The sequence below is a fragment of the Gorilla gorilla genome, chromosome 1, assembly GCF_029281585.2.
Source record: "Gorilla gorilla gorilla isolate KB3781 chromosome 1, NHGRI_mGorGor1-v2.1_pri, whole genome shotgun sequence".
Classification (NCBI taxonomy): domain Eukaryota; kingdom Metazoa; phylum Chordata; class Mammalia; order Primates; family Hominidae; genus Gorilla; species Gorilla gorilla.
Genome location: NC_073224.2, coordinates 224756090 through 224777260, shown reverse-complemented (window position 1 = coordinate 224777260; position 21171 = coordinate 224756090). Strand labels below are relative to the sequence as shown.

General features: G+C 57.0%; 1 protein-coding gene across 1 annotated transcript; it reads left to right on the top strand.

Moving 5' to 3' along the window:
• Positions 1-85: 85 nt before the first annotated feature.
• Positions 86-20538, top strand: EFHD2 (EF-hand domain family member D2). Its single transcript, XM_031001435.3, has 4 exons — positions 86-518; positions 16205-16352; positions 17483-17617; positions 18926-20538. Exons 1-4 carry the CDS (start codon positions 211-213, stop codon positions 19055-19057), a joined length of 723 nt encoding a protein of 240 aa, XP_030857295.1. The 5' UTR covers positions 86-210; the 3' UTR covers positions 19058-20538.
• The last annotated feature ends 633 nt before the right edge of the window (positions 20539-21171 follow it).

The following is a 21171-nucleotide window of genomic DNA, read 5'->3' as shown; positions in this document are numbered from 1 at the left end:
CCCCGGCGGCCGGGAGCGATCACGCGCACGCCGCGCGGGCCCGGGGGCGGGGGCGGGGGCGGGGGCGGGGCGCGCGGTCCCCGCCAGGGCCCAAGTCCCACCTTCGGGGGCGGTGCCTGGCCCGGGGAGTGTCAGGAAGAGGAAGAGCGCGGCCGGTGGCGCTGCGCTGCGAGCAGGGGCCCGGCGAAGGCGAGTGCCGCGCGGGCCACCATGGCCACCGACGAGCTGGCCACCAAGCTGAGCCGGCGGCTGCAGATGGAGGGCGAGGGCGGCGGCGAGACCCCGGAGCAGCCCGGGCTGAACGGGGCAGCGGCGGCGGCGGCGGGGGCACCCGACGAGGCGGCCGAGGCGCTGGGCAGCGCGGACTGTGAGCTGAGCGCCAAGCTGCTGCGGCGCGCAGACCTCAACCAGGGCATCGGCGAGCCCCAGTCGCCCAGCCGCCGCGTCTTCAACCCCTACACCGAGTTCAAGGAGTTCTCCAGGAAGCAGATCAAGGACATGGAGAAGATGTTCAAGCAGTGAGTGCCCGCGCGACCCGGCCCCCCGCCCGCCCCGCGACCCGGTCTCGGGCCCCGAACCCCCCGATCCCCGGATCCCGCTCCGCCCCGGGACCCTCCCGTCAGCCAAGCTTCCCCGAACCCAGACGCACCGGGGTTGGGGACCCCGCGGCCCCTTCCAGATCGAGACCCGGCATCTCACCGCACACGTTAGTCTGGGGGACCCCCGGCCCCTGGCACGCGGCGGCGACTCGTATTTGTGCTGCCTCCAGTACACCATAGACGCTTCCACAGAGTGGGGGACCCCAAGCTTCCTTCCAGATAATCGCCAGGCCCCGCGAGCCCCACCCCCACCACCACACGTGTGGGTCCCGGGCCCTCCGCGCTGTTAGTGGGGCTTCTCCACCACCCCACACCGCACACACCGAGGCTGAGGACCCAGCGGCCTTCCTTCCCCGATCCCAGCTACTCGCGTTCCCCACCCCCACCCCAACACACGCTGGCCAAAGACACCCACCCCAGTGCCCCTCGACACCACATGCCAACCACATTCCCTCCCTTAAGGTCTTTTCATTTCCTCTGCGATCTCAGGTCTCCCTCAAGGTGGGTTCTGGGCAGGGATCCCCCCAACTTCCTCTCCAGTTACTTAGCGTCTACCAGCAAACTGGGGGCAAAGACTTGCCCTTTCCATCCCCACCCACTCATTAGCCAGGACCCAAATCCTTCACTCACAAGTGGTCTCCTTAGGAAGGGACCCCTCGGCCCCTGTTCCCCCTCTGGTGTAAACCTCACTCCAGTCGTCCCTGTGGGCCGAGTCCCCTCCGGGTTTGGAAGGCCTCCCTCCCGCTCCTGCCCGCCCCACCCCCCTGCACCCAGCAGCTTGCAGTCACCGCTCCCCTGCTTCTGTCGCAAGGCCCCCCATCTCTCCTCCCCACTCCGTATATCCCCTTCCCTCCCCACAGGGACCCCCCATGTCCCACACCCACCCTGGTCAAAAGGGGCCCCTTCCTATGTGACTTGCCCTGTTACCCCCACCCCTACCCTTTATTCCATCAGATTCCACACTCTGTGCCCTCACCAGGGTGGATGGGCACCCCCAGGCGTGTGGGCTCATCCCCCTGTCCCCCCACAAAAACAATCTTAATGTCTCTGTGGAGGGGCTAGGGAGAAAGGGCCCAGCTCCCTCTGGCCCATCCCTGGGTCCCACTCTGTTGGGTCTAAGATGCACAGCCACTCTCTCCCAGCCATGTGTGTGCCCAGGGGATGGGAAAGGTGCCAGTGCCCCTCCCTTTGGTACCTTTCCCCACCTGCTGTTCCCTGTCCCCCTGCCCCTGGCTCCTGGAGAGGGAACAGCCTCTGTTCCACGATCTGGGTGCTGGTCTGGAGTGGTTCTGGAAGGGGATAGAACTGGCCTGAGGCTGAGTCTTGGGGGTGAGCCAGGAGGTCTAGCCCCACCTGGCACAGGCAGCCCAGGGCTGAGGGAGGGATGCGGCAAGGCTGGCTCCCGCTTGGCTGGGCAGGAGGTGGGGGCAGACCAGGGGTGTCAGCCTCAGCCACATGCAGCTGTCAGTGCCCCAACATCAAGCCGGAAGCCCAGGAAGGGGTGTTTTGCAACAGCACTGTTTGAGAAAGGCTCTGACCCTACTCACCACAGCTTGCAGCAGCTTCTGCATTTGGCCCCAAGGCAGGGGGAAGGATTTCTGGTTCCCAGTTGCGGGTGGCTGAGGAGTCCCATACTTTCCCAAGGTCCTTCTGGGGGAAAATCAAGTCCTTGACCCCCGGCCCCTCTGAACCTCTTTGAGAAAGTCCCAGGGCCCTGAACCTCTTCAAGAAAGTCCCAGGGCACCCACGTCCTTGGCTCCACGGTGTTTGGTTGGAATTCTTCTAAAGTTTCTTCCCAGCGGAAGACTGGCAAGATTGGGAGAGCAGGGTTTCCAGGATTCCTGGAAGAGTAACTTGAATGCTCCTGGGTGGGCAGACGCAGGGGTGGGTATGGATCACTGTCTGTCAGTCACTGCAGACGCAGGGGTGGGTATGGATCACTGTCACTGCAGATGCAGGGGTGGGTATGGATCACTGTCTGTCACTGCCCCCATCGGGCAGTGCAGAGCTGATTCAGACACCACGGAGATCCCTGTGCTGATAGTGCTGAGGCGCTCACCAGGTCCCTCAAACAGCCCCGTGACACAGAGCCCTTCGTCACCTTTGTGCAGACGAGGAGTGTTAAATAACCTGCCAAGACCACACAGCTAGAAAATGATAGAGCCAGGACTGAAACCCAGGTCTGTGACTCCAAATCCCGGGTTCTTCCCCTTCTGGGTTTCCCATCACAGACATCTGCTTTCACGTTGGAAAACCTTCTCCAACACCCACTTCCGTGTTCGTGGCGGATTGTCCACTCATGTCCCCAACCCCAGCCCCCGTCTCTCCTTTCCCCCAGAGCCTGCCTTCTCCTGGGTTTCCACAGCTTCCCTGCCACTGGCCACCAAAACAAAGATGGAGCTGTTCTGGGAGAACCCAGACACTTCAAATGAGCCGGACTTGGGAGGCTGCAGTGTGGTTGGAAGTGGCGTGCGGCTGAGGGAACAGTCTGGAAGCTTCATTTGCGCAGCAAACTCACTTTTTTTTACATAGGCTGTTTCTGGTCTAGTTTGATGAGAGGTACTCTGAGGGAGACTGAGGGGAGCTGGACCCCTCCAAGACCCCTTGGCACCTGCACTTCTTGCCAGGGTTTTAGGAGGGCTGATGGGGCAGGCAGGGGCCAGGAAGCTGGACCTCTAGGGAAGCAAGTGCTGCCTGCCAGGGCCCGGGTGAGGGTGGAAAGCTACAGATTGTGTATTCAAGGAAACAACGCTTCACTGTGCCAACCGAGCCCAACCCCGCCGCCAACAGATGGGCTCTCGTGGAAGACAAACCCCCGTTCTGCTTCCGCTGTCCGAGTGGGGCTGCAACCTCCTGGGTCCAAGCAGGGTCCTAGGATCAAAGCCAGGGCATCAGAGCCAGGGCTCTGGGGAGAGCAGAGGGCAGGGAGGAGGGGAGCCTGCCCTCCTGGGAAGCCAGTCACCAGAGCAGGAGGCAGGAGACCATGAGGTCAGCAGGAGAATGGGAGCCGGCTTTTCCTTGGGGGCCAGGAGCGAGGAACCTGGGCTTCCATCCTAGTCTGCTTGTCTTCCCTGGGCCTCAGTCTACCCACCTGTAAAAGGGGCAGGCTATCCCTCATGACCCCCAAAGGTCCTTCAGCCCTGACCTGCGTATGTCTGAGGGGTCCTGAGCCCTTCTGGATATTGGAACTGCCTTCCAGGGCCTTCTGGTCCACCCCTCCGTGTTGATTCAGCAGGTACTTCCTGAGGCCGGAGATGGAGGGGGAAGAGAGGGGACGGGGGAAGATAGACAGACTGTCAGCCATCACTGGTCTCACACCTAGAGTCATTCAGCTTCCTCCTGAGAGAGACCTGGAGGGTTGACTCCAACCCCTCTCCCCATTTGACAGAAGAGGGAACCAAGACCCAGAAAGATGTGGCAGTGACTTGCTCGGGGTTATGGAGAGGTTCTCAGTGAGGCTGAAACCTTGTATGATGAGGAGAGTGGTCCCGGTATCTCAGGGTGGGGCTCAGAGGACATGACACACTTAGAGTTCTGGCCCAGTGCCAGGCACAAGGAGGCTCTGCGTCTCCCTGGCCCTCGCAGCCAGGACTCTCCATCCCCCTCCCCATGCGGCCTCAGGCTACGTCCAGCATCTCTGATCCCCCAGCTGCTCCCTCCTTCTCTTTGCTCCTCCAGGGCTGGCTCTGGAACCCTCCTGTCAGAGAGGCAAAGAGAATGGCCCTGGAGAGCCTCGGGAGTGCCCACCCCTGGGCTGACAACAGCCTAGGCGGGGCTCTGGAGGGTTTTGTAAGTTGAGACCTGCTGGAAAGGTAGGCAGCCGTGTAATTCTGAACCTGCCGTGGAATCTGAGGACGATGCCCTAGATCCCTGTCTCCCGCCTAGGCCAGCCTTGCAGGCCCTGTCCCCACTGTCATCCCCAGCCACTTCATCTCAGGACACCTTGCGTCAGAGAGGCAGGCTTTCCTTTCCTTCTGGCCAGCTCTTCCCTGCACAAGCTCTGGAAGCCTCCCGCCCTCCTCTCCACACCTCCACCTCCAGGGTACACACCTCTACCAGGAGCCCTTCCTGGACGCAGTCAGCAGGGCCTCTGGAGTGTGCAGCCCTGGGTTTGAATACAGCTGTGGGCTGTGGAGCCCTTCTGAGCTTCTGTTCCTCACCCTGGAACGGGGGACAGGGGGACCCACGTCACAGGGTTGTTGTATGGCGCTTAGCCCAGTGCTTGGCACGGAGCAAGTCGTTACTAAATGACTGTCACCGCCATCCCCAGCTCAGCATACACCCTCTCCTGGGCCCCTCCTAGGGCCCTGGCAGTGGTCATTGCGGCTGGCTCAGAGGCAGCTCCACAGTGCCCACTGGCTGCCTCCACTTAACCACCAGCGGAGCTTCCAGGTCTGCCAGGTTGTCCACAACCCTTTGCTTTGGGCCCTAGTGACAGGACCCAGGGTTAGAGCTCTCCTTCTCTCCTGCTGAACAGCCACTCTGATTGACAGCTACATATGGCTTTGATAAATAACAAAAAGGGAGAAATGAATTCATTATCACCTAGTTACAGGGAAGGCAGGTGGCACAAAAAAGGGGAGAGCAAACAACAGCTCTGGAGGGTGCACACGGGGATTCCCGTCTGCCACCACCCAGCTTGGTTGCTCCAGGCAGGGGACTCAGCATCTCTGAGCCTCAGTTTCCCCTGGGGCTCAAGAACCTACCTGGTAAAGTTCTGAGGATTAGGTATAAAAACACCCTGAGTCTTTGTGAAGAGCCCATCATGGTGTCTGGGCTGTTTGTATGAAAGATGATGTTTTTGAAAAATACAAGGTTCTCGTATGTGATAATTCTTCCAACAGATATTTTATTAAGTTTTTGCGCTACAAGATCCAGAGAATTAAATGAATCAAGTTCCTGCCCTCAAGAGGCTTACAGCCTTATATAGAACAAACATGTATAGAGGTTTGGGGATAGAGAGGATGCACCCACAAGGCTAGCAATGGAAGGTTTTTTTCTTTATTTCTGCCATGAGGACCGAAAGCTCTCATGAATGACACCATGCTGATGTTCTCTTTGTAGCCAGCCCCCTGCCTCTGTGCCCCCTCCTTGTTAAACAGAGCCACTAGTTCTAGCCATTCCTGGGGGAGCCTATGCATATTATTTAGAGAACTGAATTGAATTCTCACACCAGCACAATGAGATTGATACTGTCTTTGTTTTCCTTTTTTTTTTTTTTGAGATGGAGTCTCGCTCTGCCACCAAAGCTGAAGTACAGTGGCATGATCTTGGCTCACTGCAGCCTTCGCCTCCTGGGTTCAAGTGATTCTCCTGCTTCAGCCTCCCAAGTAGCTGGGACTACAAGCACACACCACCACGCCTGGCTAATTTTTGTATTTTTGAGTAGAGATGGGATTTCACCATGTTGGCCAGGCTGGTCTCGAACTTCTGACCTCAAGTGATCTGCCCGCCTCAGCCTCCCAAAGTGCTGGGATTACAGACGAGGGCCACCGCTCCCAGCCTGATACTATCATTTTTATCCCCATTTGACAGATGAGGAGACTGAGGCTCAAGGCGATTGTCACTTGTCTAAGATTATATTAAGTGGCAGTGACAGGATTAGAACCAGATCCTCCTGCAAGGAGCCCCTGGAGGCCAAGTGAAGCCATGTTTGTGGCTGGGGCTTGGGGGAGCCTCCGAGAGCCTTAGAGAGGTGGAGAGGTGGGGTCCTTCACCCGCAGCTTAGGGTCAGTGGGTGGGGAGAATGCCCTGCACCCCTGGGGAGGAAGGATTTCCTGGCCTCGGTCCTTACTCCGTTCCTCCCACTTCCGCTATGCATCAGCCTCTGAGTCACCTCTCCTTCCCCACACCCCCGGCCCAGGACTTTTGGTTCCTCTTTGGTCCACCCTTCCTGCCTTCTCCAGCCTCCTTGCTCTCCTCCATGCTACCTGGGTCCAAGGCCTGGTGGCTTGGACTGGCTTCCACTGTGAGAGTCTAGGCTCCAGGACAGCAGGCCTTGCTGCCTCAGGGGATGTCAGAGGTCCTTTCTGCAAGGCCAGCCCTGCCGGCAGAGGCAGTCACTTTGCAGCCTCAGCAGGGAAGGTCCCCACACCCTGGAGCAGCTGAGTTCCCCTGACTGTCGGGCAACCTTCTCCTTGGCTGACTTCTGCTTTTCAAGGACAGCAGAGAGGCAGGGGTCAGTGCCAGAAAGGTGTGGCCAGATGGGAGCCGGGCCGCCCAGGGAGTCCTGAGCCACAGACACTTCAAACCAGATGCTTTGCCTCCCGTTCAGTCCTTTCTTATCCTGCAACATTATCCTCGCCTATTTCACAGTTAAGGAGGCTGGACTTTCAGAAGGGTTACGTGACTTGTCCAAAGTCACATAGCCAGTGAGGGGCAGAATAGGATTTGAACCTGGGCCTACCCGGCTCCAAGTCCTCTGAACCCTTACAGTGGCCCAAACACCAGCAGCTTCACCGCCTGGGAGTATGTTAGAAATGCAGATGCTCAGATTCCACCCCAGATTTACCAGACTGTAATCTGCATTTTTTTTTTTAAGAGACAGAGTCTTGCTCTGTCACTCAGACCGAGTGCAGTGGTACGATCGTAGCTCACTGCAGCCTCAACTTCCTGGTCTTAAGTGATCCTCCCACCTAAGCCTCCTGAGTAGCTGGGACTACAGGCACATGCCACCACATCCAGCTAATTTTTTTTTATTTTTGTAGAGATGGGGTCTCATTATGTTGCTCAGACTGGTCTCAAACTCCTGGCCCCAAGCCACCCTCCCACCTCATCCTCCCGAAGTGCAGGGATTACAGGCATGAGCCACCACGCCCAGCCCATAATCCGCACTGTAACCAGCTTCACCAGGTGTGCACATTGACGTTTAAGAAGCGCTAAGCCTCGGCTCAGGCCCCCGCACAGCCGTCTCCCCACCACTTCCTGAGGTTGACCTAAGGTTATCCTTAGGTGGGTGACTTTGTCTAAGCTGTAAGAGGATAAGATGTATGGAGTAAAGATTAAGTTACGCTATAAACACTGGGTTATGTTAATATTAGGCATTCAATAAATATCTTTATAATCACTATCATAACAATAATGACTATGAAGAGCAAGAAGCGAAAGGGGGTGGCCGGCAGGGAGTGCCGCGGGTGCGGTGTGAGGTTGTTGAACTCCAGGTTAGGATGCTCTTGAGCCCTGACAGCCCCCCAGCAAATTGCTTGGGGTCTCCCTCTTTATCCTCCGTGGGGGAGCCCCAAGTGCCACACTTATGTGCTCTCTATCTCTATCTCTTATGTCTCTCTCTCTCTCTCTTTCTCCCCCAACCCCATACCCCACTTAGCTGAACCAGGGCAACAGATCAAGTGTGAGATTCCCAGATAGGACTAGAGGAAGTGGTGAGCGCTGGGCTTTCCCTATATGAGTCAGGCCGTCTGGGGGTGGGGACATGCAGGAACTGGGGAAGCCAGGGGGGCCTGAGGGCTCCTGAGCCCTTACCCAACACCCACCCCGTCCAATTGTCTGTTCTCCTGGGACCTGCACGCCCAGAGCGGCCCAGTAAAGCCTGGGATGGGAGTCAGGAGAGACAGAATTGGGGTCCCTGTGCTCCCACCTTCCCGTGTGCAGTTTTTGCAATGACTCTGCTTCCTTCTGCCATCAGACTGTGCAGTGCAGCTTGGGGGCACCTGCATGAGGAGCAACTTTCTTTTTTTTTTTTTTTTTTTTTTTAGACAGAGTCTTGCTCTGTCACCCAGGCTGGAGTGCAGTGGCACAATCTTGGCTCACTGCAGCCTCCGCCTCCCGGGTTCAAACAATTCTTCTGCCTCAGCCTCCCTAGTAGCTGGGATTACAGGCATGCACCACCACACCCAGTTAATTTTTGTATTCTTAGTAGAGACAGGGTTTCACCATGTTGGCCAAGCTGGTCTCGAACTCCTGGCCTCAAGTGATCTGCCCGCCTCGGCCTCCCAAAGTGCTGAGATTACAGGCGTGAGCCACTGCACCTGGTCGAGGAGCAACTTTTTTTTTTTTTTTTTTTTGAGATGGAGTCTCGCTCTGTCACCCAGGCTGGAGTGCAGTGGCGTGATCTCGGCTCACTGCAAGCTCTGCCTCCCGGGTTCACGCCATTCTCCTGCCTCAGCCTCCCGAGTAGCTGGGACTACAGGCGCCCGCCCCTAGGCCCGGCTAATTTTTTTGTATTTTTAGTAGAGACGGGGTTTCACCGTGTTAGCCAGGATGGTCTCAATCTCCTGACCTTGTGATCCGCCCGCCTTGGCCTCCCAAGGTGCTGGGATTACAAGCGTGAGCCACCGCGCCCGGCCGCAACTTTCTAATAGTTCCAAAGCCAAGATAGGCCCCCCCTTAAGTAAGCAGTGAGCTTCCTGTCCTCAGAGGTATTCAAGGCACTAAACAACGAACTGCATCAGGAATCTGATTTTCAGGAACGACTGAATGAGATGGCCTCCAATATCCCTTCCAACCCCGAAGTTCTCTGCTGTGTCCCGATAGGCATCAGGGCATAGCATAGTCGTTAAGAGTGCAAGTGTTTGATCAGGCCTGGTTCAGAGCCCAGCGACACCCTTGTCACCTATGACCTGGGCCAAGTCGCTTCCCCTCTGAGCCTCAGTCTCCTTGTCGGTTCATGTTCATGCCGCTTCATAGGCTTCTTGTGAGAATCTGATGCAAAACACCTGGCATCGTGCCTGGCACATAGCAAGTGCTCAGCAGAGTAGCCAGGAATGATGATAGATTATGACATGGGGCTCACCTGGATGCAAGGCTGGGACATCTGCACTGTGCATGGTTGACGCCTCCACTGCCTACCCCTGTGACTCCCTAGTTATCAGAACTGGGGAGAGGGGCAGGGGCAGGGAAGCAACCAGCTGGGGACCATGCTCACCCCAAAGGGAAAGGGTCATCCTTGGGGGGTAACTGGCTGCTCCGCTTTCAAGAGGGGGATGGATGGGGATTTTGTCCCCAGCATCCAGGGTGCAGCTAGCTGCTGAGCCCTCCCTGGCGAGAACTATTCAAGGGGAGGCAGATAGGAATGTGGGCACGGTGCCAGGCCCTGCAGCCTCCCTCCGGTGCTGGAGAACAGTGCTGAGCTCCCAGGCTGGGCGCTTTCTGCCAGTACTGCCGAATGGCATTGGCCTTCCCAAACAGGCACCAAGCTGGCCTTCCCAAACAGGCACCAAGCTGGGCTCTCAGTCCAGCCTCCACTGGCCCTGCAAGCTTGAGAATGTGGGACCCCCCATGGGACCAGGAAAAAGAGAGGGGGCCAGGGAGGAGAAAAACTTCCAGCTGTTGGAATCCTGCAGTCTGCCGGTTGTGTGACCCTGGGCCAGTCACTGCCCACTCTGGGTCCCAGTTTCCCTACACAATGTAAAACGGGTAGACCAGGCTATCTGGGTGGATCTTGCGGGCTGATCTCTCTTTTTCTGGATCCTCTAAGCCAGCTGCAACCTCAGTTCCAGCTCAGGGAGAAGGGCTGCTGGGTGAGAAGCCCTCTAGCCCGGGAGATGCCTGTTTCCAGCCATCGTGGAACCTCGTTCTCTCCTGTGCTGCCAGTCGTCCCACACACACACTGGCACCATGAGAGTAGCCCCTTCCTCACTTTTCTCCAACCCCGAGGGAAGGTTCGTTGCTCCCTGAGGCTCCTCTCTCCCTGTTCAAGGGCTCTGTCCAGCGGTCTTCTGTCTTCCCACCTCCCAGAGATGCTGGGGCTTTGCGTCAGGCCTAGTAGGGGAAGAGTGGGCCTTTAGAGGAGAGGTCATGCTGGAGGGATCCCCTGGGTCATCATGTCCACCCCTGCCTCCAGGCCAAGCCACCACAAGCCCTGCGTCCCAACCCTGTACCACCAGTCAGGACTGGAGCCTGTGGCAGAAGCCAGTGTGTTTTTTATCATTATTTCTAATATCATCACCCTTTTTATATTGTATATGTGAAGTATATGATGTGCATATGTGACACACACAAACTTCTCAATATAACAACTATTATGATGATGATGAAATTAACAGGTTTGAAGGACTCACTATGTGCCAGGCATTTTATATCTGTCATCTCATTTTCATTTTCTTTTTTCTGTTTGTTTGTCTTTTAAACAAGGTCTCACTCTGTTGCCCAGGCTGAAGAGCAGTGGCTCGATCAGGGCTCACTGCAGCCTCAACCTCCCGGGCTAAAGTGATCCTCCCACCACAGCCTCCCTAGTAGCTGGGACCAGAGGCATATACCAGCACGCCCAGCTGATTATTTATTTATTTATTTATTTATTTTTTTTGAGACAGTGTCTCACTTTGTCGCCCAGGCTGGAGTGCAGTGGCATGATCTCAGCTCACTGCAACCTCCGTCTCCTGGGTTCAAGCAATTCTCCCGACTCAGCTTCCTGAGTAGCTGGAATTACAGGTGCGTGCCACCATGCCTGGCTGATTTCTACACTTTTAGTAGAGACGGAGTTTTACCATGTTGGTCAGGCTGGTCTCGAACTCCTGACCTCGTGATCCGCCTGCCTCAGCCTCCCAAAGTGCTGGGATTACAGGCATGAGCCACCGCACCTGGCCCTTTATTTTTTTATAGAGATGTGGTCTCCCTATCTTGCCCAAGCTGGTCTCAAACTCCTGGGCTCAAGCGATCCTCAGCCTCCCAAAGTGCTGGCATTATAGACATGAGCCACCACGTCCAGCCTCATTTACTCTTTAATAAACTTAAAGGTAGATGTTAGGAATAATAATAACTGGTTTTTAGTATCATAGTAGGCATGTATGAAGTGCTTCCTGTGGACCAGGCTCTGTGCCAAGAGTCTGCTTGTACCGTCTCTTTTAATCCTTGCCTCCATCCTGAGATGAGTTCTTTGATCTCCATGATGTAGATGAGGAAATTGACGTCTGTGGGGTTAGGTGACTTGACCAGGGTTACTCTGCCAGCAGGTGGCAGAGCTGGGGTTTGGACCCAGGTCAGTCTCAGCAGAGTTGATGTAACCACAAACCCTCAAGGCCATCTTCAATCAGGTTGACCCTGGAACCTGGCTGATCCCCTGCACTAGACCACATCAGAGTCCAGGGCACAGGGCAGATGGCCACTCTCCAGGAGTCTCTTGGGAATGGCCTCCTCCACGGCTACCTCTGGGGCTTCACCGCCCACCCCAGCACCTGGCCTCTCGCAGCCCCCGTCACCTCTTCTTGGTGATGGACTCTTTGGCACCGTAGCCAGCCCCTATATTGTCCCCCTGGGGGCCAGAGCCTGCCCTGGATGGAGCCCAGCACCAGTAATTGATTGGCCTTTGATTGATAGAGACGGCCGTTCAAATTGTGGTTTGAGCCACGGCCCAGCCAGGCCTGGGAGCTGCCAAAGACAGAGGGATCCACAGCCCACGTTTCCATCCAAGTTTGGACACTTTATCTGCACTTCCTCTGAAACTGAGCTGCCCCTGGCTGCAGAAGAAACCCATGCACTTGAGCAATAAAAGCTGGGGCTCAGGGAGAGACACGTGGGACCCAGGGGCTGGGGCGTGAACCCCTGACCTGCTGGTTATGGGACCTGTGGCCTCACCAACAGCCCTCCTGACCTAATCCGGACCTGGAGGATTGCTGAGCACAGGGGTTGTAAAGAGAAAGTGCTGGTGCGTTGGGAGTTTAGTGAAGGTGATTCAATCTTGTTTTAGCGGTGGCGACTGCCATTTATGCAGCTAGCTCTGTGCGCTGGGAGCTGTGCTGAGTGCTTGACAGGGATGGGCTCAGTCGTTCCTCACAGTGGCCCATGAGAGAGGCCCCACTGCAGCAGGGTTCTCAGCCTCAGCACTACTGGCACTTGGGGCCAGGTCATTCCATTTTTTTTTTTTTTTTTTTTGAGACAGAGTCTTGCTTTGTCGCCCAGGCTGGAGTGCAGTGGTGCCATCTCAGCTCATTGCAACCTCCACCTCCCGTGTTTAAGTGATTCTTCTGCCTCAGCCTCCCAAGTAGCAGGGATTACAGGTGCCTGCCACCATGCCTGGCTAATTTGTGTATTTTTAATAGAGACAGGGTTTCACCATGTTGGCCAGGATGGTCTTGATCTCCTGACCTCATGATCTGCCCGCCTCAGCCTCCCAAAGTGCTGGGATTATAGGCGTGAGCCACCGTGCCCAGCTGGCCAGGTCATTCTTTGCGGTGGGGCCACCCTATGCGCTATAGGAGCTTCCCTGGCCTCCACCCACCAGATGCCACTGGCATCCCCCCAACCCCTGCCGCCCCAGGTATGACAACCAAAAACATCTCTAGGCATTGCCAGATGTCTCCTGGGGGGCACATGCACCCCAGCTTAAGAGATGCTGCATTTTGGCCAGGTGCGGTGGCTCACACCTGTAATCTCAGCACTTTGGGAGGCCGAGGCGGACGGATCATGAGGTCAGGAGATCGAAACCATCCTGGCTAACACGGTGAAACCCCGTCTCTACTAAAAATACAAAAAATTAGCCGGGCGTGGTGGCGGGCACCTGTAGTCCCAGCTACTCGGGAGGCTGAGGCAGGAGAATGGCGTGAACCCGGCAGGCAGAGCTTGCAGTGAGCCGAGATTGCGCCACTGCACTCCAGCCTGGGCGACAGAGCGAGACTCCGTCTCAAAAAAATAAAAATAAAAATATAAAGAGATGCTGCATTTTGTGGCTGAGGAGCCCAGGCAATTTGGCTCCAGAGACTGACTGTCATCGCTGACCTTCATGGGAGCCCAGGGTCAGAAAGCGGCAGGGCTTTGCTTTCCTGGGGGGCACTGAGGAGGGGAGTCCTCGTGACTTGGCTCAGGAAAGACTGAGTCCCTCACCAGGTGCTCCTGCACAGCGCCACGGTCATGTGGCACCCGCCCAGCCCTCTACCAGGCAGCAAACAGGGACCAGAGATGGCAGGAGGGGCCTCCGCTGTGCCCCCCAGAACCCCTCCAGCTCCAGGTGGAGGCTGGACCACAGCAGCTTTGGCCTGCCTGACCCTCTGAGTCCCACACCTTCTACTGTCACAGAGGTGGCCACTGCCCACAGGGGCTGCTGGCCCATCCACCTCCACCCCAACCCTCATCCATCAGTGAGGCAGAAGGCCGCAGGACCCTGTGTTCCCTCCAGGGCTCCCAAGACCCATCTTTGCTGTGTCACTTTCAACCACTGACTCACTGGCTCGTGAACTATTTATACCCCTCGCACAAATGCTCCCCTTGTGCTCCAGGCAGCCGTCTGTGTTCTGCAGCAGCCCCAGGACACGTTGGGGAGGGGCTGGGTACAGAGCAAATGTGCAAGTTTATGAGCCCAGCACATCAAGTCTGGAAGCCCAGCTCCCTCCTTACTGCTGTGTGACTGTGGGTGGGTCACTTAACCTCTCTGAGCCTTGGTCATAAAATAAGGTTATTAGGAAGATTAAGTAAAGTAAGCAGTTCCCAGCATAAAGACAGATCTCAGTACCTGGTTGCTATTAGGTGTTCAAAGTACACCTAACTAGAGAAGGCGAAGGGAGCTGGGGAGCCCGGAAGAAGGTGCAGAAATGAGACATATTCATGCAGAAGCTCAAGCGCCTGGGACATAGGGTTCTGGAACGCAGCCACCTGTGTTGCGCTGCTGTCACCAGCACTGTCACCCAGCCAGTTCAAGGCCTTGGGGACTGCACAAGGCTTCTTTAGGTGCAGAAAAACCCATTTTGGCTGGGCAAAGTGGTGCACGCCTGTAATTCCAGCACTCTGGGAGGCTGATGTAGGAGGATTGCTTGAGCCCAGGAGTCTGAGACCGGCCTGGGCAACATATTGACACCCCGTCTCTACAAAAAAATACAAAACTTGGCCAGTCATGGTGGCATGCACCTGCAGTCCCAGCTACTTGGGAGGCTGAGGCGGGAGGATCGCTTGAGCCCAGGAGGTAGAGGCTGCAGTAAGCTGTGATCGCGCCTGGGTAACAGAGCAACACCCCGTCTCAAAAAGAAAAAAAAAAAAAGAAAAACCCATGTTACCAACTCTGGGATCACTGTCCCCAGCCCCCATCTTGTCTTCCTCCTACGCTGTTCCCAGAGACCAGTAGGGCAGGTGTTTTGTTGATAAGAGAGCCCAGCTGGGCAAACAGCGCCTCGCCCTCTTTCACCAGGCTGTGTGCTCCAGGAACCAGTGGTGCCTTCCCAGCCAGGCAACAGGCAGAAAGGCCACCTAGACTCTTACTACACAGAAGCCAGTCAAGAGGGACTTGCCCCCAACCCCACCCCTGTCTCTGCCAGGTTGTTGGTGGTAGAAAAAAAGAGAACCTGAGTGTGCAGGGCAGAGGGGAGGCATCTCTATCGCCCGATGCTTGTTCCCGGCTTCCCCACCACCCCGCCACTCCCTGCAGGCACTGCACCACGCTTCCCTGAACACACCCAGGCTGCCTCCTGCCACCTGGCCCTGCCTCCTGCCACCTGGCCCTGCCTCCTGCCCCCGTCCTGCTCTGTGCCCTCGACAAAGGCAGAGGCCCTGCCTTAGATACCCCTTCATTTATTCACGTCTTATTTCTTCGTTACACATTTTTGAGCACCTACTGTGTGCTTTTTAACCTCCTTCCCAGTACCTAGGGCAAGCTGGGGGGCATGAAATAGACCCCCCAGTACAGAGGGTGCTGAGTAAGAAGAGTCATTTATCACATGGAAAGAGGCCGCCTTCCACACCCACGTCACATCCCCTATTCCAGTGCTTCTCAGCGGAGAATGCTTTTATCCCGCTGGGGACATTCGACGATGTCTGGGAGACATTTTTAGCTGTCACAACTCAGGAGGGATGCTACTATAAACATCCCACAATGCACAGGACAGCCCCTACGGCAAGGATTTGTTCTGTCCAGATTGTTTAAGGTCTGAGGTTGAGAAACCATGCCCTTGCCTGCAAGGTTCTGCCATCTAGGGTGGGGGTGAGATGTCCTCCAAGTGCCCATGGAGATGCCAGTAAGCCAGCTGGTCATGGAGGTGGTGAGTGAGTGCTCAGCTCAGAGCCTGATCCACCCTGCCATGGTATTGAGAATTCCTTCTCGGCCAGGCACGGTGGCTCATGCCTGTAATCCCCGTACTTTGGGAGGCCGAGGTGGGTGGATCACTTGAGGTCAGGAGTTCAAGACCAGCCTGGCCAACATGGTGAAACCCTGTCTCTACTAAAAACACAAAAATTAGCTGGGTGTGGTGGTGCATGCCTATAGTCCCAGCTACTCAAGAGGCTGAGGCAGGAGAATCGCTTGAACCCGGGAGGCGGAGGCTGCAGCGAGCCGAGATTGAGCCACTGCACTCGAGCCTGGGCAACAGAGCGAGACTCCATCTCAAAAAAAAAAAAACCCAGAGAATTCCTTCTCACTGTCTGTGCCATCACATTCAGCACACGGAGCCTGTCATTTCAGCTTCCTTGTGCCTCAGGCTTGTCCAAAAGTTAGCGCTATTCTACATGCAGGAGGCTGCCAGGCCCTGTGGTGAGTTCCCCGTCATCAGAGGTAACCAAGCAGGAGCTGAGCCACATATGGGTCCTCTGCCTGGACTGAGGTCCCTTCCAACAGTGACGGGATTTTATGGTTGGTAGGAGATGCCCTCTGATCCCCCAGTCTCCTTGCACTCAAGCCTGCGGCCTCTCTGACTGAGCCAGTGCCAAGATGTCCTCTCTTTTTGCATCTGCAGGTATGATGCCGGGCGGGACGGCTTCATCGACCTGATGGAGCTAAAACTCATGATGGAGAAACTTGGGGCCCCTCAGACCCACCTGGGCCTGAAAAACATGATCAAGGAGGTGGATGAGGACTTTGACAGCAAGCTGAGCTTCCGGGAGGTAAGCCCGGCCCCCAGCCCCACTCCCCTACCAGGGGCTTCACCTGAGGACCTGGTGGCCCGGGAGAGACCAACCCCCACCCTTTGTCAATGAATGAATGACATTGCCATTGAACAGCAGCTGTGAGCAGCTGCTGCTTGGCTGAGCGAGGCTTCTGAGGGCCTGTTAGAGCAGGCACCAGGGAGGGTTCTGAGATCCTCTCAGGGAGGAAGAGGAGGGAGGGACATCCCTTCCTTCACATAGGGAGCATATATTGAGTGATTTCTGTATACTTGACCCTGTGCAGGCTCTGGGGTAGAGAAAGGCCCTGTGCTCGAAGGTTCCTGGAAGTGTAGAGGGGGAGACACCACAGAAGGAAATCAGGGCTGTGATGCAGAGGAAGAGGGCCACGGCACTGGGTGACTTCACGCCCAGGATCTCACTCCAAGACAGGAGCTGGGGCAAGCCGGTTTCGCAGGGAAGGAAATGGAGGCCCAAGCCAGACAGCGATGATACTGGACCCCAGGAAGCACAGGGGTGGACCCCAGGAAGCACAGGGTTAGGTGTGGGGACCCGAGGCCCAATTGGGGCCCAGGAGGTCTGGCAGGAAGCATGAAGGATGCAGGGAAGGAGAGAGGTGGCAGGGGCAGGTGGGGGAGTGCGAGTGGCTGGGCGGGAGGTGTGGGCAGTGCAGGGTAACAGCTTAGAGTTCGAGAGCAGGGTTCCATCCCTCCGACACGTTCAGGCGCTGAGACTTGGGGCATCTTTTACTGTCTCGGAGGCTCCCTCATTCTGTCATGACACCTGTAGGACTCAATACATGGAACGCAGACTAGGTTCACTGGGCAACAGCGGGGGACAGAGGTAACAGGTGGGCTGAGGCCGTGTCGTCGGGAGCTGGTGTGGGCGGGGCAGGGCTGCAGCAGGCCAGCATCCTGGGTGGCAGATGAGTCATATCACCTCCCATCATACAGATGGGCAGAGGCCCAGTGAAGGGGAGCACGGGAGCAGCAAGGGGCGAGACCCAGCTCACTGCCCCCCAGTCCTTCTCTGCAGGGGAGGCCTGAGGCTGGGGCCTGGGTGCGGCCGGGGACTCCGGCTCCCCTCCTTCCCTCCCTTCCTGACACCGCGCGCCTCTCTCCCCACTGCAGTTCCTCCTGATCTTCCGCAAGGCGGCGGCCGGGGAGCTTCAGGAGGACAGCGGGCTGTGCGTGCTGGCCCGCCTCTCTGAGATCGACGTCTCCAGTGAGGGTGTCAAGGGGGCCAAGAGCTTCTTTGAGGCCAAGGTGAGGAGCCCAAGGGGTGCCCTGACCCACGCTCCAGGACAAGGGGACCCTGGGTTGGTGCGAAGTTAATACGTCCCCTTCCCGTCCCTGCTGAGGCTGCAGACAGAGATGGGAGCTGACTCCCTGCCAGGCTGGGCCAGGCCCACACGCTCTGTCTTCTGTCTCCTCCCACTCCTGGCTGAGATCCTTGGCAGCCACCAAGGGGGTGGGTGAGGGGGGTGTACTCTTGAAAAGGGGACAGGGATTACCTTGAGGTGCCCTGGCCCTGGCACACTGAGCCGCTAACACAGAGGACTGGGCCTTAGGAGGGCAGGCCCAGAAACACAGCACTGGCTCTCCAGGGTCCCCGGTAGACACCAATCCCACCAGCCCCAGCCTAGGAGGAAGCCTGGGGGCTCAGAGACCACCTGCATGCACGACACCCTCCCCTTTCAGCAGGTTCTCAGATGGAGGAGACACCTGTGATCTAGTGGCTCCTGGGTCCTGCCTACCCGGGGCCCCAGCTCTCCCGCCTTGTTTCTCTCTTTCCTTGCTAAGAGCATTCCTTCCAGAGACTGCCTCCCACCACTCTCTGGCCTTCGGAGCATTGGTGGAACTTTTCAGGGTTCATCAGTGGAACTGGGTGTGCCGCTGGGCTCCCCGGACAGGAAGCAGAGGATCAGGATGGCAGCAGCTTGAGCAACTCCCTTCGAGCACCCTTGCTCTGCAGCAGCCACAGAATATACGTTCTCTCTTTCAATCCTCTCAACAACTCCATAAGATCAGAGTTATTGGGTGCCAGGTTCTAAGTGAGGAAACTGAGGCTCAGGAAGGTGAATGAAGTGCCTGACCCAGGGCCAGAGCTGGTGAGGTCAAGCTGTTTGTGTTGCTGGGCAGGACTCAGCAGAAGCCTGAGCCAGAAGGGACTCCAGGAAAAGCAGTCATAAGGCCGGGCGCAGTGGCTCTCACCTGTCATCCCAGCACTTTGGGAGGCTGAGGCGGGTGGATCACCTGAGGTCAGGAGTTCGAGATCAGCCAACATGGCCAACATGGTGAAACCCCATCTCTACTAAAAACACCAAAATTAGCCAGGCATGGTGGAGGGTGCCCATAATCCCAGCTACTCAAGAGGCTGAGGCAGGAGAATTGCTTGAACCTGGAAGGCAGAGGTTGCAGTGAGCCAAGATTGCGCCATCGCACTCCAGCCTGGGCGACAGAGCGAGACTTTGTCTCAAAAAAATTAAAGAAAAAAGAAAAAGCAGCTGTAGCACAGAGAACCCCCAACATACACCATCCAGCCCTGACCCCCTCACCCCCATGCCCCCGCAGGTCCAGGCCATCAACGTGTCCAGCCGCTTCGAGGAGGAGATCAAGGCAGAGCAGGAGGAAAGGAAGAAGCAGGCGGAGGAGATGAAGCAGCGGAAAGCGGCCTTCAAGGAGCTGCAGTCCACCTTTAAGTAGCGGGGGCTGCAGCCGACCGCCCTGCTCCGGCCCCAGTGTGGTGGGCGAGGGTGGCGCATGGGAGGCCGAGCCTGAATCCTTGCCTGTGTCTGACGGGACCACTACTAAAAACCTAAAAATATCTGTGAATGGAGCAAGTTCAGGGGTCTTATGGAGGTGGCCCGGCCCCTCCCCGCTCCCTTCCACTCTGCACAAGGCCGCCACACCGGCGCTGGCTCCCTGCCCGGCCCGGCCCTCCCTGCCAATCCCTGGGCTCTCTTGCACCCCTAACTGCCCCCTGCCTGCTCCGGCACTGCCCCAGGCCCAGCTCCTGGCCCTAGGTCCCTCCCAGCCCCATGTGCCTGCCGCCTGCCCTCCACACATCCCTGTCCCCCCAACCCGGGAACCCCTGCCCTCCTCCAGCAGGCCGCACCGCCCCTGGGGCCCCCTGCCAGCCCCTTCCCAGGCTGGGAGACAGCAGAAGAGATAGAATCAGGGCTGCCCCCACAGAGTGGGACCCAAGGGGCTTATTGGAGGCAGGAGGGGACCCCTCCCCAGGGCCTTTTCCTCCTCTGCGTCTTCCTTCTACTGAAATGGGAGAGGGGGTGGGGAGCTTCTGTTCTGGTGAAGGGACCCAGGCCCCCAGCACCCCATGCTGACTTGGAGAACCCCAGATCTCTGGGGCCCAGCCAGGCAGGGTGTGGGGGCAGCTGTGCCAATCTACCTCACAGGCCCACCCCCTGCCGGGCATGCCGTGGGATCATGGGCAGGGAAGGCTCTGGGGGTCGGAGACACCGCTGCTTAGCACCCTCAGCCAGAGCACCCTGAGGGTCTCAGGGGGCTGTGGAGAGAGAGGGGTGGGAGGAAGAATTGGCGCCTTCCTAGGGAAGGAGACGAGCGCTTCGCCTTGATTCTCCGAGAAGCGTCCGAGAAGTGCTTTAAGTGTGTTTGCATGCGCCAGGCGGTGGGCAGCGGGGGCCTGTCCAGCCCTCTCCTGCCATCCTTCCCCAAGTGACGTCCACTGCCTTGTCACCAGCGACCTGCCTGTCATGCCCACCCCCTGAGGAAGCATGGGGACCCTAACACCCTGGTGCCCTGCACCAGACAGGCCGTGGTCAGGCCCAGGCCACCGGCCGGGTTCTGCCACAGCTTCCCTCGTGCTTGCTGACATGCGTGTGCCTGTGTGTGGTGTCTGTTGCTGTGTCGTGAAACTGTGACCATCACTCAGTCCAAACAAGTGAGTGGCCCTCGAGGCCACAGTTATGCAACTTTCAGTGTGTGTCATAACGGCGTCACTGCTTTTTAAACTCGATAACTCTTTATTTTAGTAAAATGCCCAGGAGTCCTGGAAGCTATGCGGACTTGCAGAGGTTTTATTTTTTGGCCTTAGAATCTGCAGAAATTAGGAGGCACCGAGCCCAGCGCAGCAGCCTCGGACCCGGATTGCGTTTGCCTTAGTGGATATGTTTATACAGATGAATATAAAATGTTTTTTTCTTTGGGCTTTTTGCTTTTTTTTTCCCCCCTTCTCACCTTCCCTTCTCCCCGACCCCGCCCCCCGCCCCCCCCCCACAAAAAGCTACTTCTTCATTCCGTGGTACGATTATTTTTTTTAACTAAAAGAAGATAAAATTCTATATTCTTATGTGTGTATGGTTCTTGATGGTGAGTGGGCAGGGAAATGACAAGGTCACCTGGGTGTGGGGACAGTGGTGTCAGAGCCTGGGAGGGAAGGGGACCCGCCCTAGTGGAGGAGGTTGGTGTTTGATGCCCAGATGCTGTCACCAGGCATGAGTCTAGGTGCTTTGTGCCTATTAACTCATTTAAATCCTTGCAACCAGCCCATGCAAGGGGTGATATTTTTATTCCTCTTTTGCAGATAAGAACAGGGAGGCGGCTGGGCGTGGTGGCTCACACCTGTAATCCCAGCACTTTGGGCGGCCGAGGCGGGTGGATCACCTGAGGTCGGGAGTTCGAGACCAGCCTGGCCAACATGGTGGAACCTCGTCTCTACCAAAAATATAAAAATTAGCCGGGTGTGGTGGCACACGCCTGTAATCCCAGCTACTCGGGAGGCTGAGGCAGGAGAATTGCTTGAACCCGGGAGGCGGAGGTTGCAGTGAGCCAAGATTGCG